This window comes from Phlebotomus papatasi, chromosome 5, assembly GCF_024763615.1.
Source record: "Phlebotomus papatasi isolate M1 chromosome 5, Ppap_2.1, whole genome shotgun sequence".
NCBI lineage: Eukaryota > Metazoa > Arthropoda > Insecta > Diptera > Psychodidae > Phlebotomus > Phlebotomus papatasi.
The window spans coordinates 286930-303937 of NC_077226.1; the positions used below are offsets into that span (position 1 = coordinate 286930).

At 33.4% G+C, this 17008-nt stretch overlaps 1 protein-coding gene across 3 annotated transcripts in view; it reads left to right on the forward strand.

Moving 5' to 3' along the window:
- LOC129808704 (protein pangolin, isoforms A/H/I/S) overlaps window positions 1–17008 on the forward strand; it is a 134757-nt gene that overhangs the window by 12162 nt on the left and 105587 nt on the right. For all 3 annotated transcript variants that reach the window (XM_055858486.1, XM_055858487.1, XM_055858488.1), the window contains exons 2-3: window positions 1273–2394; window positions 13823–13920. In XM_055858486.1, coding sequence (XP_055714461.1) covers window positions 2166–2394; window positions 13823–13920 — 327 coding nt within the window. In that variant the 5' untranslated portion in view covers window positions 1273–2165. The remainder of the gene's footprint in view (window positions 1–1272; window positions 2395–13822; window positions 13921–17008) is intronic.

Sequence of the window (17008 nt, forward strand, 5' to 3'; positions counted from 1 at the left end):
TATAAAGATTTTCTCAAGTTAACTTACAGTTTATTAGTGCCACTTTTATTATTTTGACTCAAAAGTATCGCATTCGGGGCTCATTTTTAAGAAAAATGATGCTGAACTGAAAATTTCGTCTCCTGAAAAGTTGTCAAAAGGAAGTTACGACAAATGCTGATTTAACTGACGATATATATTCTCAATTCACAAAATTTTTTGATTCTTTTTATCCGACAGCCGTAAAAAATAAAATAAAATAAAGAAGAAGGAGATTCTTTTTTTTTCTTCTTTTCTTGTGACATAAAATGATGCCACAATCATGGGATTCTAAATACATTTGCTCTGACTTTTAAATTTTTTTCGCAGATATTGCATTTGATTTTGAGTCTATTAATTTTTTTTTTTTTAAATGCCAATCATTTTGATTTTATTGTGCTTTAGTGCTCAATCGATTGAGTTTTTCATTTGGACGGACTTTAAGATATTTAAATTACTGACAATTTTGGATAGAGAATTACATATCACTCATCTGAGTGTACCGGGGCCTTTCCAGGCATCTAGCCTGCTTTGAGGTAAATTTCCAGGGCATTTTACTTCATTAAGTACTTAGTAAGGACTTATTTCATCACTGAAAAAAATCCGGAAATGTTAAAATAACATTCCGGAAATGTTAATTTTACCCTTGCGGTATTGATCCGAAATCGGTGTAAATATTACCCTTTTTTTTAGGTGTATTAGGGGTTAAATTTACCCTTTTTCATGTTAATTTTACCCTTAAAAAGGTGTAAAATTAACATTAAAAAATGTTAATATGATTTTTACACAGGGGGGTGACATTAGCTCTGAAAAATGCGATCAGTTTTAGTGTAATTTTTTCCTTGTTTTTGTACACATTTCACGAGATATCTCCGCAACTACGTAGGTTGGCAATTTGAGATTTTCGGTTGCGTCTTTGCTATTAAATTGGCTTTTATTTTGTATTAGAATTATTTGCTAATTCATTCTACAAGGGCAGAAAACACCGAATAAATTCAAAAGTTTTTTCGGCACGGTAGAGAAACATAATGGGAAACATAGGAAATGTCCTGCCCCTGTTTTTACACCTAAAAAGTGTTAAAATTATGAGGAAAAAAAGGTTAATCGCACCTTCTTTTTTATCTCAGTGATACGATTCTGTCATAGTTATCGGTTAAGATGTCTGCTCAATGGGGCCTCCCTTATGTGGTTTTTTTTTCCTACAAATTTTATGCAAATTGTTTGTTATTTTTCTTTCTTTCTTGTGTCTTGCAGAGTCAGAAAATAGGAAGGATCTGTGGTTGGTGTCTTGGCTACGGATCTTCGTCAAGTTTTTTTTTCTCGATTTTCTTTTACCTTTTTTTTTTGTTCATTGTGCTAAGTGTTTGGGATTTTTCCCATGAGAGGCACTGAGTGTCCATGGGGTCCCTGTCCGTGAAGGTGCTAGGCCGATGCACAGAGAACGGCTGACTCGAGTGTAAAAAGAGAGAGAGAGAGAGAGAGGGATAAAAGTGTCAAAAGTGAAGTGAGGTTAGGCACATTTCGTTTAGTGTGGGAGCCAAGCCAAGCCAAAAAGAAAAGGAAAATAAGGAAGAAAAAAAAAGAGAGTAAAAATCGGTTTGTAAAAGAGAGTCATGTGGATGCCCTGCCACCAGCACCGTTGGCATCCACGGACATTGTGTGTTGTTTGCGGCAGATGTCGCACCCTGTGTGACTGTGGTGCTCGCCGCCGGCACCAGTGGCGCTCGCGGCGGCCCCAAGTGTTTGGTGAGTGGACGACAGCTGGACGTCAACCAACGACAAATAAACTACAAGTGCTTTCGTTAAGTTTGATCGAAACATTTGACAGGTGAACTTGGTGCTTTCTGTGATTAACCCAAAAAAAAAAAAAATTAATAAAAAAAATTTAAAGAAGTAAAATAGGAAAGTGTGAAGAAGAAAAAAATCTGTGTGGTTCAGTTTTTTTTTTAAATAGCAAAAGAAAAAATAAAAAAAATAAGAATAAGAAAAAGAAACAAAAAGTGAAGTCAGTGTTTAGACAAAAGAAGAAAAAGTGAAAAATTTTAAAAAAGTGTAACAGAAAAAACGACTTGAAAAAAGAATAAAAAAAAAACACAAAGTAAAGAAAGAAAGAAAGATTGTGTGGAAAGTATTGTGGAACAACGATTATGCCACACACCAGCCATACGGCACATGCCGGACATCCTGGTGCGTCCTCTGGTGACGACTTGGGCAGCACGGACGAAGTGAAAGTGTTCAAGGACGAAGGTGACAGGGAGGATGAGAAGATATCTTCGGAGAATCTACTTGAGGAAAAGTCAAGTCTCATTGATTTGACGGAGAGTGAGGAGAAAAGTGCCAAAAATTCCATTAGGCCAGACCATAGTCCTGTTTTTGGTAAGTTTTTCTTAATCACAAAAAAGAAAAAAAAAAGACACATAAAGACCTTAATTAAGTACTTACTAAATGACTTACCTTATGCACTTGATAACTACTGAACCCTGACAGCATAACTATTGTAAGGCATAGTCCACACTAATTTGTAATGCATTTGTAAGGTATAAAAGAAACAAATGACATTTTGACATTCCAATGTGCATTTTATTGCAAAAACTTTCGTGGAATACTTGATGCCGAGAATGACGAACAAAATTTTCAAATATCACCGGTTTCTGGAGACATTTTACAAAAATGTTGACAAATGATCGCATAAAAACGTTCCATATTTGAGTGATTATGGGGAATTTCTTCATCCAAAAAATAACAAATTCTTAAATAAGACACAATAACGTCACAATGTACAATAAAATGTATCGATTGTAGCTAAATGGTATAAAAATGAGTAATTTTACTACAATTAGGGGAAAGTACTCTCCCTTCGAACGTTGATGCCTTCGAATAATGTGAATTTTCTTTTATTTTTCCTAAGAGACTTACACATAATTATCTCGTAATTATCAATAATTTGCTGATAAGCTATCTAGTATTTAATAGAAATATGTAAGTGTCCTAGGAAAAAGAGATGGCAAATCGTCTCAGCTTTGCAGAATGCTCGAACTCACGAGACAGAGCTCACTGTGAATTAGCTTTTTGCATAATCTTTTGGAATCACTGATCTACTAGAGATTAAATTAATTCATTCATAAATCACAAAAGCATTTGAAAATAAAAAAAAGATCCGTACTTAACCGATTCACTACCGATGAAAACCGATGCAGCCGGATTCTAATTTGCAATACTTTTTCCAAAAAATCCAAATTTTAAGCAAAAAGAAAAATGAGCCTTCCAAAGTAGTTGACCTTTGACCTTCAATAATTCAAAATGGCGAATTTTCCGGTCATTGGTATGTTCGCCTGGACTAGCTCTAAAACATATCCGAAAATCAGTGAAAAAACTTGGGTCAATTTTGAGAAAAATCGAAAAAAACTTTACTTTTAGGGAATATCAATTTATTAGGGATGTAAAATTATTCTAAAATCGGTTATTAACCGGTTCATTACCGATTATAACCGATGCAGCCGGATTCGAAATTTCAATACCTTTGCAAAAAATCCAAATTTAACCAAATCGGTTGACAAATGGACCTTCCAAAGTGATTGACCTTTGACCTTCAATAATTCAAAATGGCGAATTTTCCGGTCATAGTTATGTTTGGGCGAAATGTTCGCCAGGACTAGCTCTAAAACATATCCGAAAATCATTGAAAAAGCTTGGGCCAATTTTGAGAAAAATTGAAAACAACATCATTTTTGACCTACAGTGGGTGTCAAAAGTTTGTTGCCTCATGTATGTTCGGGAAACCAGATGCAAAAAATGATAGAAAAAATTACTTTTTAAAATTTTTCTTTTTACAAATTAGTAGCCTGTTATCCGTAGATCTTATTTATATATTTCGAAAAAATTATTGCCTTTTATTTCATATAAAAAATTATTGTTTTACAAAAGTTGTTCATTTTTGAAAAATCAAAAGTTTGTTGCCTCATTTGAAAAGTTACTCAAAAGGGTCAAAAACATGCAACTAACTTAAAATAAACCAACCTTATTTTGAGTTTATGTCATTTGAGAGGCCAATGGTGCGTTTGGACATTTCTAAAGTTGTATATGATAAATACATGTGTTTAAAAGTGATAATAAATAACAAGAAATAATCTGTTTTTTGATAATTCGTAAATTAGGTTAAAATGGCATGTTAGATGGAGTTAAAAGGTGTGAAATCATCCAGAGATACTGCCGGAATGAATTTGCGTCGTTAATTGCCAAATTTAATAGAAAATTACTAAAGGTTAGACATAAAATATTCAAATATTATATTAATAAGGTACGAGTACATCTGAAAAACGCTACTGGCAGACCTAGGATATCGACTCACAGGGGTGATAACAGCATTGTAAGTATCTCTGATAGTGACCCAATAATGTCTGCTTCAGAAATTGAAAGACAATTGGTAACTGAAGGAACACAGGTCCCTACAGTTACAAAAACGAGCTCATATTGAAAGAAAATGGTAAGAATGTTTGAGTGGCTCTCAATATTCCATTGGTAAGCAAGACCAATCTGAATAAAACGTTGTAAATTTACTTGAAACATGTTAAACAAGTAAAACTACAATATTTTATCCAGATTAAACTAGCTAACCAATGGAATATTGAGAGCCACCCAAACATTCTTACCATTTTCTTTCCAAATGTGCTGGTTTTTGTAACAGTAGGGACCTGTGTTCCTTCAGTAACCAAATATCTTTTAATTTATGAAGCAGACATCATTGGGTTACTATCAGAGATACTTACAATGCTGTTATCACCCCTGTGAGTCGATATCCTAGGTCTGCCAGTAGCGTTTTTCAGATGTACTCGTACCTTATTACTATAATATTTGAATATTTTATGTCTAACCTTTAGTAATTTTCTATTAAATTTGGCAATTAACGACGCAGATTTATTCCGGCAGTATCTCTGGACGATTTCCCACCTTTCAACTTTTTGTAATTTGCCATTTTTACCCTAAATTATAAAATATCAAAAATCCGATTATTTCTTGTTATTTAACATCATTTTTATATACATATACTTACCATTGACAACTTTAAAAATGTACAAATACACCTTTTGCTTTTCAAATGACATAAACTCAAAATGTAACTGGTTTAGATTAAGTTGGTTGCATGTTTTGACTATTTTGAATTAGTTTTTTAAATGAGGCAACAAACTTTTGATTTTTCAAAAATGACCAACTTTTGAAAAACAATTATTTTTGATATGAAATAAAATTAATTATTTTTTTTTGAAAAACATAAATAATATCTACGGATTACAGGGAACTTATCTGCAAAAAGAAAAATTTTAAAAAGTAATTTTTTCTATCATTTTTTTCACTTGATTTCTCAAACATGCATTAGGCAACAAACTATTGACACCGACTGTATTTTTGAATGATAGGGAACGTACGAAAGGGTAGGGGGGGAAATAAAGATATTGGGTACGAGATAATGTCATTTGAGGAGGGGTCATCGAAGACCGGAAGTCAATATCTCTTACCGTTTAAGCTCCAGAACAGTGCAAAGTTGAAAAAAAGTCAATTATATAACTGCTCTCTCTTTGAGTTCGACCAGTAATATCGTTCAAATTTGCCACAATCCGAATTTGCAATGAAGAAATCGCACCTCTAACAGCTCATCTAGGTTTATCACTGGCTTTTGTAAAAATGTTTCCACACTGAGTTTTTTACAACGCAATTTAAATACAAATTATATCTAAAATTTGATGGTCTTTGTGTTAATACATCCTAAAAAAATGAATAAATATTTAAAAGCAAAATGAATTCATTGAATATTCGAAGATTATATACATAATTTTAATTAATTTATTTGCATGGCCGAAATTACACTCAAAGTGGCCGAAATTTGGCACACTTACCCTATATTTTATATTTTCCGCTACCATTAATCCCTTTGTCTGGCAAATATTTTCTTTTTTTTTCAATTATTTAGCAATTGCAAAAAGTACTAATCTTTTCCTGAAGAATATCATTGCGGTATTATATAGTCAAGTGTTCTAACCCGGGCGCTTCGCTATTTGGATCCTTTATGACTACGCTAACTAGATAAAATCCACTTAAAATAATATTTTTATTTTTATTCCCTTAATATAGTCACTACAGTAACATGGTATAACTATTGAAGTTTGAGAAAAAGCAAAAATAGTATTTTTATCCGTTAAATAAATGAGTGTAATCGACTTATTGCAATTTTGTGCCAGCTGTTAGTAATTTAAATCCAAAGGTTTAATTAAAAATGAATTAACGAAAAGGCGACCTAATTAGGGCATGCTGACTTATTTTTCTATTATCATTATTTTATAAATTTTCTTTAATATTTTTTGATAATTTTTCTTTATATTGTGTTTCTTAATGAAACAGTGAATAATTCTATAGATTTAGAAGAAGTAAAAAAGAATTTCATCAGTCCAAAAAACAGCATTTAAGTAGTAGGGGAAAGTGACCATGCTTGATACAGTAAAATGATGTCCAAGGTTTGTGATTATTTTCTGATTAACACACAAACCGAAGCGATTCTTGCACTATGACAAAAAAATGTCTCACTTATTAGGTTCATAATCCAACCTCAAATAGTTCCTGGAAATCCTTAGATTTTCCTCAAGAAGAAAATGGAAATTCAGTGGCGATTTTTATACAAGTTGGGTCCGGAGCCTTCCTGTATAATAATTGATTCGACAATTCGGAGGCCCATTTTCACTGCAAAAAATTCACCGGATACAAAAAATGGCACATCAATATTTAGACGGAACTCTAATCTATCTGCTTAAATCGTTTATATGACTGGTTATTAGTTTTAAAATCACTTTTATGTAATTTTTCTAAGCCATGTTTTTATGACATTAGGGCGCTAGTGAAAACCATTTTTTCACTTTGAGTCCATGAAAATGTCATTCTGCAACCTTAAAATTAAGGCAACAGGGTTGAAGATTATGTCAATTGTCGATAAAATTGGCGGATTGCAATATGTGTAATTATGAAATAATCACATCTAATAATATAGTTGCCACATTAAAATTATCATTCATGGACCCTTCTTAGAATATAGGATGGACACAGGTAGAATTTATGAATTTGTCACCACCCACAAAAACAGTGTCCACCAATTAAAAATATTTTTACATAAATATTAGTACTGATGACCCCTCTATGTGCCTATGATAGTAGTTTTCGTGAACAGCGACATTAATTAAGAAATACTTATGTAATATCATGTATCGAAATTACAGTTTTGGGCCTATTTTTGATTTTTGCTTCCTGAAACTAGGAAAAAAGAGCTAGGATCCTAATTTTTTTTTAGGAAATGTGAGGCTTAGCACCAGCTATTGAAATATATTGCGATGAGTCATAACTATTGATTTACATAGGAAAAAAATAGTTATTATCAAGATGGATCGTATCAAGCATGGTCACTTTCCCCTATTTCTCTAATAAAGGTTTAGAAAGACCATTAAATGCAATTTTATGATATAAAATCATGCGTTCTTAGAAAGATAATAGGGAAAAAAAATATTTTAATAAAAATAATCAACAAAATCGAAGTGGATTATTCTAGCCAGATAAATTTAGATTGGATTTGGGCAATTTACTACTCTGAAATCCATTTTGGAATTGCACTTTCAGATAACTTTTTCACGGAGCCGTTTTTTGACAAAATACCTATATTAGCATTTCATTGACTATTACTGAAACTACAGGAATCCTTTTGGAGATCATTGCACCTTATTTGGTACATAATATATCCCTACACAGAAAAAAGTTATTCGTAAAAATTTGTAAAAAGTTTGTAAAAACTGTATGAAAATCAACGAACTGGGAGTTGGAATTGTCTTCCAACTTCCATTTCGTAAAAAAAGGTTAATTTCACCTCCAAAAGGTTGTTAAATACAAGTTATCCTCCGAGGTTTGTTAAATTAAACTCCATGGAGGTAAATATTTGTAAGGTGGGGAAATGAGCAGTACACAAGGTAACCCTTCAGTTCATACTATCCAAATTGTACATTCCCGTACTAATTTATTTTAATAAAAACAATTTATTGGTTTCCTGAAAAATATCATATATTTCACTTTTCAAATATAATAACATCTCATTAACAAAATTAATATAATCTTTACTTTTTGGTACATTTATCACATTTTCATATAATCTTTGAAACGAAACGTATTTGGAATTTGTAAAAATTTCCTAAGCCAGAACTTTAAAGGAATCAAATGTAACATTTCATTTTCCTCATCATCAAGAAAATATTCCAATGTATCTTCATATTTACAAATCACTTTTTTAAATAGTTTAAAAATTGCATTTCTGTATTACAACTTTTGAAAGGATCACTTAAAACATTCATTATCAAAAACGAATCTTCTATTTCAAGTATTAATTTCATTTTTGTTTTCGAAATTAGTTTTCATGAAATCACCCATAAAAGACGTAATTTTTACAACTTCAAATCTAAGACAAACTCTACATATCTTATCAAAATTATAGATATTGGTTTTTTTTTGTTTTAAAATATATAAATTCTATCTCTTCGTATGAAAAGAACAAAACTTTCATTTCTAAATTACCTTCACTTCGCTTGCGAAAATTGAGACAATTTGCTCTTCCAGATTGTCCATAATCCGGCAGCTCAGATGGTTGCTCCGGTTCGCGATGTCACGCAAAATTAATGCCACAAGTTCATTTCGATATCTTTTTGTGAACATTTGGTTCTTATAATATTCCTTTTGCACAACATGTCCCTCAGAGCATTGCAAAATAAGTGTTAAATCAGGAAATATTCATTCCCGGTGATCACGAGTCATCGAAGTGAGGTTAGATGCCTCCTTTGCCCCATGACGATTAGTTCTCCAATGCCTCCAGTGCTTCCTGAACAGGACGCGGAGCCCTGTGGCAGGGAGGATTTCGTCGATATCTCTGTCCGTGAGGTCCTCCAGAAACAAATAAGTAATGCACCTTTCCGGGACATAAAAGAATAAAGTCAATTTCACGTGTGTAAAAGAAATTTTCAATTCACTCACCCTGAAGTGTTGGAAAAGCTTCTTCACAAACCTACTTTACCAATTGCTGATACAGGAGATGATCTTCCACTATTTCAGTCTCTTCTAGTATATCTGTTAATCACTTTTCCACAGTTTTTCAGAAAAACCACGCACTAGCACAATTGTTTTTCACCCAGGAATAAAATGGCGACTGAATGGCATGTCAAAATATGCCGTATGGTTGCATTGTGCACAAAAAATTGACAAAAAATTACCTCTTTTGGGGGGTATATTTGTATTTCAGATCCACAACTCTAGCTTTATATACAATTTAAATCTCTACTATAAATTGAACTCCCAATGGAGTTAAATACTTGTAGTTTTTTGACATAATTTTGTATGATTTACAAATATACCTCCCAAAATCCACCCAATTTACCACCTTATTTGTTGTTTTGAAATCAACAAACCTCAATCAACGAACTTTGTACAAACTTTAACAAATAACTTTTTTCTGTGTATATACTTTGACATGGTAGACCGGATCGGCGAAGACCATCGATAAGTGCTAGAATTTATGAAAGTCTTACGGACAGCAGAGTGCAAAGTCACCCGCAACGACGGTATCTCCAGTTTAAAATTTAATCTGGGAAACTAGTGGCTATTAGTACCCCAAAAGTGTCTATTTCTACGCCCAGGCCGGGGCAAGTGTAACCAATGTGTCATACTTTTTTCATTATCCTCTCAAGGATAAGCAAGGATTATAGAGCTTTGAACTACACTGTTTCATATAGCCAATATCCTAATGCTACAGTGTCCGCTTTGTATCTCCGGATAGTTGGGAGACAATATGACAGATGTCCGCTTCGTAATCCGGATGGATTTTTTTGAATTTGTTCAACGTCTTGAAAATATAATACAAGATTTTTTTTGTAGAATTAGAATAAAAGTTTTAAAGAAGCTTAAAAAGACATAATTAGAGAATTCTATCCCAAGGAGCATTTGTCGCTATAAATGAGTGGAGATGTCTAACATCTATACGAAAACTATGACGAAGACTTTACAAATTTCGTCTATATAACAGTATAAAAGAGGTCCATATTCGGGTGAATGGGTAATTTTTACATACGAAATATAACAATTTTTCATATTAGACATAATCACGTCATCCGGTACGGTAAAATGTATCGATTATCACTTAGTAAAATAGAATCACTCTGTAATACCAATTTTATAACTGCTCGACTGAAGAACTGTCATTTCTTTTGTATTTTTCTTTAAGGCTTGCTCAAATATTTTACTCGAATAAATATTCATTTATCTTTGACAATTCAGTCACATTTTCTGTGCCTTGTGCACTTTTATTGCGTATGAAAGTTTAATGCAATGACTGTTCTCCGTCAGAGGATACAATATTAGTAAACAAAATTGAATGAATTTGCTTTTTCCATTACATTATTCAAAAAACTTATGGTTTTCAGATTTATACAGCATGTTTTGATAGAATACAGCCCTTTTAATCCTATTTTGGACAAATATCGTTGCACTGTAACGTTTTGTGAATAATTTCTCCATTAATTTGGGTTTGGCAGCACCAATTTTCTGTATTTTTCCACGCCATAATATTCTCTTTGTTTCGAAAAAATAAAATCAAGGTATTATAACCCCGAATAAGTAAGAAAAGTAGACAATAACACATTTTTATATATTTTAGTGATTATATTTATAAAATGTCTTTCATTATATTAACATTGTATATTTCTTACATCAATAATATCACTACACAATAAAAAATGTCATAGCACTGAAATATTATGCGTTTCGTGAACTTTTTTCTGCATTCTGGATACTCCTTCTGCAATTTGGTTTCACAACAGAAGATCAGGAAGTTTTGTCCTAACGCTTGTAGTTTCGCTACAATGCAATTAAAGAAGAAAAATGATAGCTTTCACAAAGTATTAATTCACTATTTTTTCCATCATTTACACTTATTTTTGCAAAATTTAATGCCTTCTATCTATGTACTCGACTCTAATGTAGACCCCGGCGCCCTTCAGGACTCTAACCTATATTAGAAATCACTTTTTTTCACAAATTTTCACTGGGAGATGAACATCTGCTTAGTAAACAAAGCAGATTTTGACAATCTGACAGGGTCATACAAAAAGAAGACAAGTTGTATATAACTTGTCTCCTTTACGGAACAAATGTAACTATAAAATATTAAAACGTTATGTTCATACAGTTTCACGACATTATGTCAACATAACAGCAATAATATATAAGATAAATATACTTTCGATATTTTTGACATAGATTTATACATTTTCACTCAAAAATATATTATATTATGACTTGTTTACGGATATAAAAACATTTTGTCGTAATTTTAAAGGGAAATACCCATACATTAACAGGAATTTATCAAATAAAATGTATTATACTTATTAATAGAAAAGGGACAGATAATCCTAACCGGCTTATGTAGGTGAGATTCTTAACGTGAGCTAACTCGGAGTGCATGCAAATTCGATTTGATGCTGAAGTTGGGAGACGCCATTCAGTTATTTTGAATCAAATTCGTGAAATTATACAAATTTTGTATTTAAACCAAAATATCAAGGATTTGGATGAACTGGCACAAAAGTAATATATGGGTGAAATGTAGACCAGAATGTTCTCTATAATTTTCCTATAGAACATGATCTCATCGATTACTCAGAAGCCAAGATAATCGAGGTTTTTTGTTTCTTAACTCGTTTTTTCATCCATCAGAGTGCCCCAAGTAGTGATTTGTTGAACTTCAACTATATCAAAGAATTGTTGTATTTTGTGGGACTTTCCATTTAAAACCCTATTTTAAGTGTCTTGGTGGAGTAGAGGCAGTCAAATTGGCATCTGATGAGTGATTTCAAAGCGTTAATATGGGAAAAATCAATTTTTTCACACTTAAACGGCAAAATCGGAGTGATAGCGTAGTCTGAGCGGAAAATGATGTATGGACGAAATGTAGAGACAAATGTGCTCTACAATTTTGTCGAAGTAATCATCAAAATCGGTTCAGCGACAGTCGAGATAATTGAGGTTATGTGATATTGAAATTGGTTTTTCGACTGTGGCGCCCCTGGTGTTGGTCCCACGAAGTTCAAATATTCTAGAAAGTTGTAGCATTTGGTGAGATCTTTCGTTTAAGCCCTCATTCATCAAAATCGGTCACATAGAACCGGAGATATGATTTTTTGAATTTCGTGAACTTTGACCCCTCATATCTCCGGTTCTATTGAAACCACAGCGCACATACGCACCATTTTGGAAACGTCCTAGACTGGACTACAACATACTAAAATTTCATTAACTTGCACAATGCCGTTTTTGAGAAAAATGTCTTTGAATTTCGATGAGTTTTGACGCTATCACAGCGCCACCTGTGGTGACTTTTTGAACTTCCATCTGAAAGTGCTCATCGAGACGAAACCAAAAAGGTAAAATTTAGGTCGCTATGTTAATTAGAACCGGAGATAGAGGCCGGTCAATGTTCGAACTTTGACCCCTTATAGCTCGGGTCAGGGGTTATGGATCGACTTAAGGTTTTTTTTGTTTGATAGGTATAATCAACGGCTACAACATACTAAATTTTCAGCCCGATGCACAATGGAATTTTTGAGTTATTTAACTTTTAAGATTTAAAAATTTTCTTTTTAAAAAAAGCGCCCCTAGCGGTGGTTTTATGAACTTGCGATGTTAGAAGGGGAAGTGGAATTTCACGAGAGCCTTCCAAAAAGCCCTCATTTTTTAAATTCTGACAATTAGAACCGGAGTTATGGCCATTTTAAGAATTTTTTTTTGGACCCTTATAGCTCGGGTCAGGGGGGTCGGGGGACCTTAAGTTTGGTATTGATGGAAAGCTCTAAGGCCCAGCTATAACATACTAAAATTTGAGTCCGCTGAATGCCATAGGGGCGGAGCTATTGAGAAAACAAAAAAAGGGGGGGTCTTCAAAATGGCGGAAGGAGGGGTGGGGGGTGGGGGGTCTATGCACCAAGTTGCAATTTTCACCCGATATATAACCTTTGCCGAAAACCGCAAGTCGATATCTTTTTTAGTTTAGGAGCTATTAAGCTCCAAAGAGCGGCCGGCCGGCCGGCCGGGAACGTAACTTAGCCCCCCATATATTCGTGATCAGGAAGTGCCGAAACACATTTTGGCCAAGTTTGAGCGCGATCGGAGGACATGAAATTTTGTTAGGATTATAGTAGGTGAGATTGTTAAGAATCTCACCTAATAACTGATATTTTTTTACGTATTTTTAAGTTAAGTTATTTTTCTGGTTTACAAAGCACATAATTGTCAGATAATATACTTCCATCATGTTCATACATTATATTTTTAAGAAATAGCTCGATTACGTTGAAAATATGTTGGTTACATTTGAGACATACATTATTTGGATATCAAATGCCCCTTGGGATGCTATTATACTTCATTTATTAAACAAAAATATCACAGAATAATTCATTTTTATTGCTGAACACATATGCATACATAACCTCAAAATTATTTTAAATGTAACCGTCGATAACTCGTCCGGATTACGCCGATCCGGATTAGAGAGCGGGCACTGTACTTATGAAACATAAAAATATTAGACAAACCTTATCATTTTTTCACAAGTCACTCGCGAAAAAAAAAGCTTCATTTTCTGGCTAATTCTCTACCCCTGTCTCCCCTATAGATTTATTAATTTGTCTCGATTTTTAATGCATTGATGAAATTGATTTTCCTTTTTGGTTTTCAGGAAAAGTCGAGCCTCATGCTTCAACATTCAACATGGGATACCTTGTATCACCGTATTCTTATACAAATGGAGCCGCTGGTGGCCTTCCTGTCTCAATGGTAAGTCCTCAAACAGAAAGAAAAAAAAACCAACCCCTTTTTTCTAAAATCCCAAAAACTATTAATCAACAAATGCATAGCACACCAACCCAAAATCATCGCTCAAGCAACTTGTTGAGGTTAATTTCCACTTCAAATAGTAACAATAACAACAACAAAAAAGTAAACCCCAAAAGCATTAGTGTAATATTTCGAGAGCAACCGCAATATATTTGAGAGGCTAAATGGGCGATAAACATTTGCTTGAGCAACAAGAACTATAATAAAAAAAAAAAAAGTGATAGGGAGGGTTTGTGCGAAAAGAAATAAATGAAATAAATAAAAATGAGGTGCATTTGGGTATTAAAATGGGTGATATAGAGAGGGGTTGGAATTATTATTTTTAATATTTTCACTATGTATATCACTACAAAAAAAAAAATGGACAAGTGAATTTATATATTTAAAGAGGGTTTAATAAGGGGAAATATTTTTTTAGGGGTTGTGATACCTTATAATCGTTTTGGATTTGCTTGGTGCCGACACAATGCAATTTGACATAGACCATTTAATTTGATTGTTTAATTGTTTTTTGTTTTTTTGTTTTTTGGTATTTTGCATCTGGAAATAGAACGATATTTTACAATTTTTTGGTCGTTCTTTTCTTGGAGCAATTTTTCTAAAACTATATTTTAGTACGTAGAACCCTTTACTATAGTTGTGTCAACTAGAAGAAGCTGGATCTGTATGATGTCAATTATGGTTCTTTCTTTTTCTTGTTTTACTGCACAAAATATCAATTAAATTGAAGATTTTTGTTAATTATTAATTGATCTTGCATAGAACTACCCCCTTGTGTACCTTTTCGAACGATAAAGAGCCCAAAAGAGTTGAAGAAATCTTCTTTTTGGCGTGTTACCTCGATTAAGGGCGAGAATGTCGATCTTACTGACAGAGAGAGAGAGAGAGAGAATTGTTCTTGCGGAGGAATGAGGAGTAAGGAGCAAGAGGGAGACAGAAGGGAGAGTCTGTGTTCGAATAGAAGAAAAAAAAAAGATGGAAGAGATAAAATATATCAAACAGTGATTTTTTTTCCTGCTGCCCTATGTTTTATTCTCTAAGTCTCTCTCTCTCTCTCTCCCTCTCTCTGTCTCTGTCTTCCTGACAAAATCCACCAATTGATTCCATCTCGTTTGCACACTGTGTCTCAAGAAGGCAACCGACATGACACGTTTGTGTTTGTGCGTGACGCAAAGAATGGAAGAGTATAAGAAGAAGAAGAAGAAGTAAAAAAGAAAAAAAAAGATTCACAAATGCATTTGCCTCTAACTGCCACCTCATTAAATCGTTCAATGCTCAACGAGCTGACAGATTCGAACTGGAGGCTGCTGCAGTCCCTTTTCTCATTTATTACACACACACATTATAATTTATAAAAGTGGAGAACGACGACGAAAAAAAAAGGAGCACCCAAATTGGAATCCTATTATCACCAAACAAGGGACCGATCTAGGGGTTTCTGTTCCAATTTCAAAGTTTTTTGGCACGTTGTAGAGGAAGTCAAGACCTTTCCAAAGATAGGTTATACTTGTACTTTGGTTTACTTTGAGCCGAATTTCCCGGGGGTTTACAACAATTTTTATCATACCTTTCGGTTTTCACAGGTTTCTAATGGCTCAAACAAACTGACAAAGGAACGACAGGCGTTCCAAAGACGATGTTTTATCTCGTTCTTGCTCGTATTATTTATATAAATCTATATCTTTCAAACGTTCCGGACGGTTTCTTTCGAAAGTGTGGTGAATTTCACAACATTTCACCACTCTTATTTCCAGGCAATTTCCATTGAATTTGGCGCCTTTCCAATTAAATTCCAATAGTTTTAGCGCGTTTCCAGTAAACTTCCAGTAAATTTGGCGGATTTCTAGCATATTTCCAGGAATTTTACATGGAATTCCAATATTTTTCTGGCGCCAAATAATTTAATAAATTGATTGAATTTTTGATAATAATTTATTAATTCATTAATTGCATTTAAACCCAATGGGAAATAAAATATTCGAATTTCAAATTATTTAAAAGTGCAGAAAATTCAGAAGTTGTAGGGTGGATGCCCCATTCAATGCCACTTTTAGAATTTAATTGCTTATAATTTTCTCATTCTTCAACCAAACGGCTTAAAATTTTGGTTAAATGTACCTTGAAGCTATGCCTTACAATACATCTAAGTGATTTTCCATAACTTTTTTCCAAAGTATCTAAAATAAACATTGTTTATAATTATGCAAAAATCTCCATTTTATGCCACTTTTCTACATTTGGTGCCACCTGAGGATCCATTCAATGCCACCTTTTTAAAATGAGTATTTTGTTTCCTTATAAAGTAAGTGATTATGTAAAAATCACACCTCATAAATTTAGCAAAGAAAATAATAATAAAATAATTTAAGGAATTTAATAAAAAAGATAATAATTTGAAAATAATAGGAGCTGTTTATTTTCTGATGCCTTTTTTTTATTTTTTACAATGCTTCTTCAAGTTCTGTTTGTTTTTTTTTTGTTTTCGGGCTCCACTGAGTTCCTCCTTTTTCTTTTCTTTTTCCTTTTTGATTGCCTCTCTTGCAACTTTTCTCTCAATTTTATCCTGTTCATTTATTTATTTTCATAATCTTTTTTTTTAAGTCCACCCACTTATCGGAGGTAATTACCCTTGGGATATTTTCCTGATCATGCCTCCTCTTCTGTGGTTCTGGCCATTTAACTTCATCAGGATGGTCTTTTATTTTTGAAGCCTCTCATATTTTTGGAAGGCCTTCAATTATTTGTTGAACAGTGATAAGAAGGTCATCTCTTCCCACTGGAAAGCCGCGCCTGGCACGTTGGAGGACCCATTCCATAATTTCTAACTAGATTTCCTTACCGAGGAAACACTGTCTTCCTCCATGCTCACTGATTCCACGAGGTATTTTCTCCGACAACTTGTATCGTAGAGTTGTCCGGGGATTCTGGAACTGGCGCGCTGCCTTTCCTACAGGCATCCCATTACTGACAGCGCTCAAAGCATCATTCAGTTGTAAATCTGACTAAGCGCCCTTTTTCTTCTTCCCTA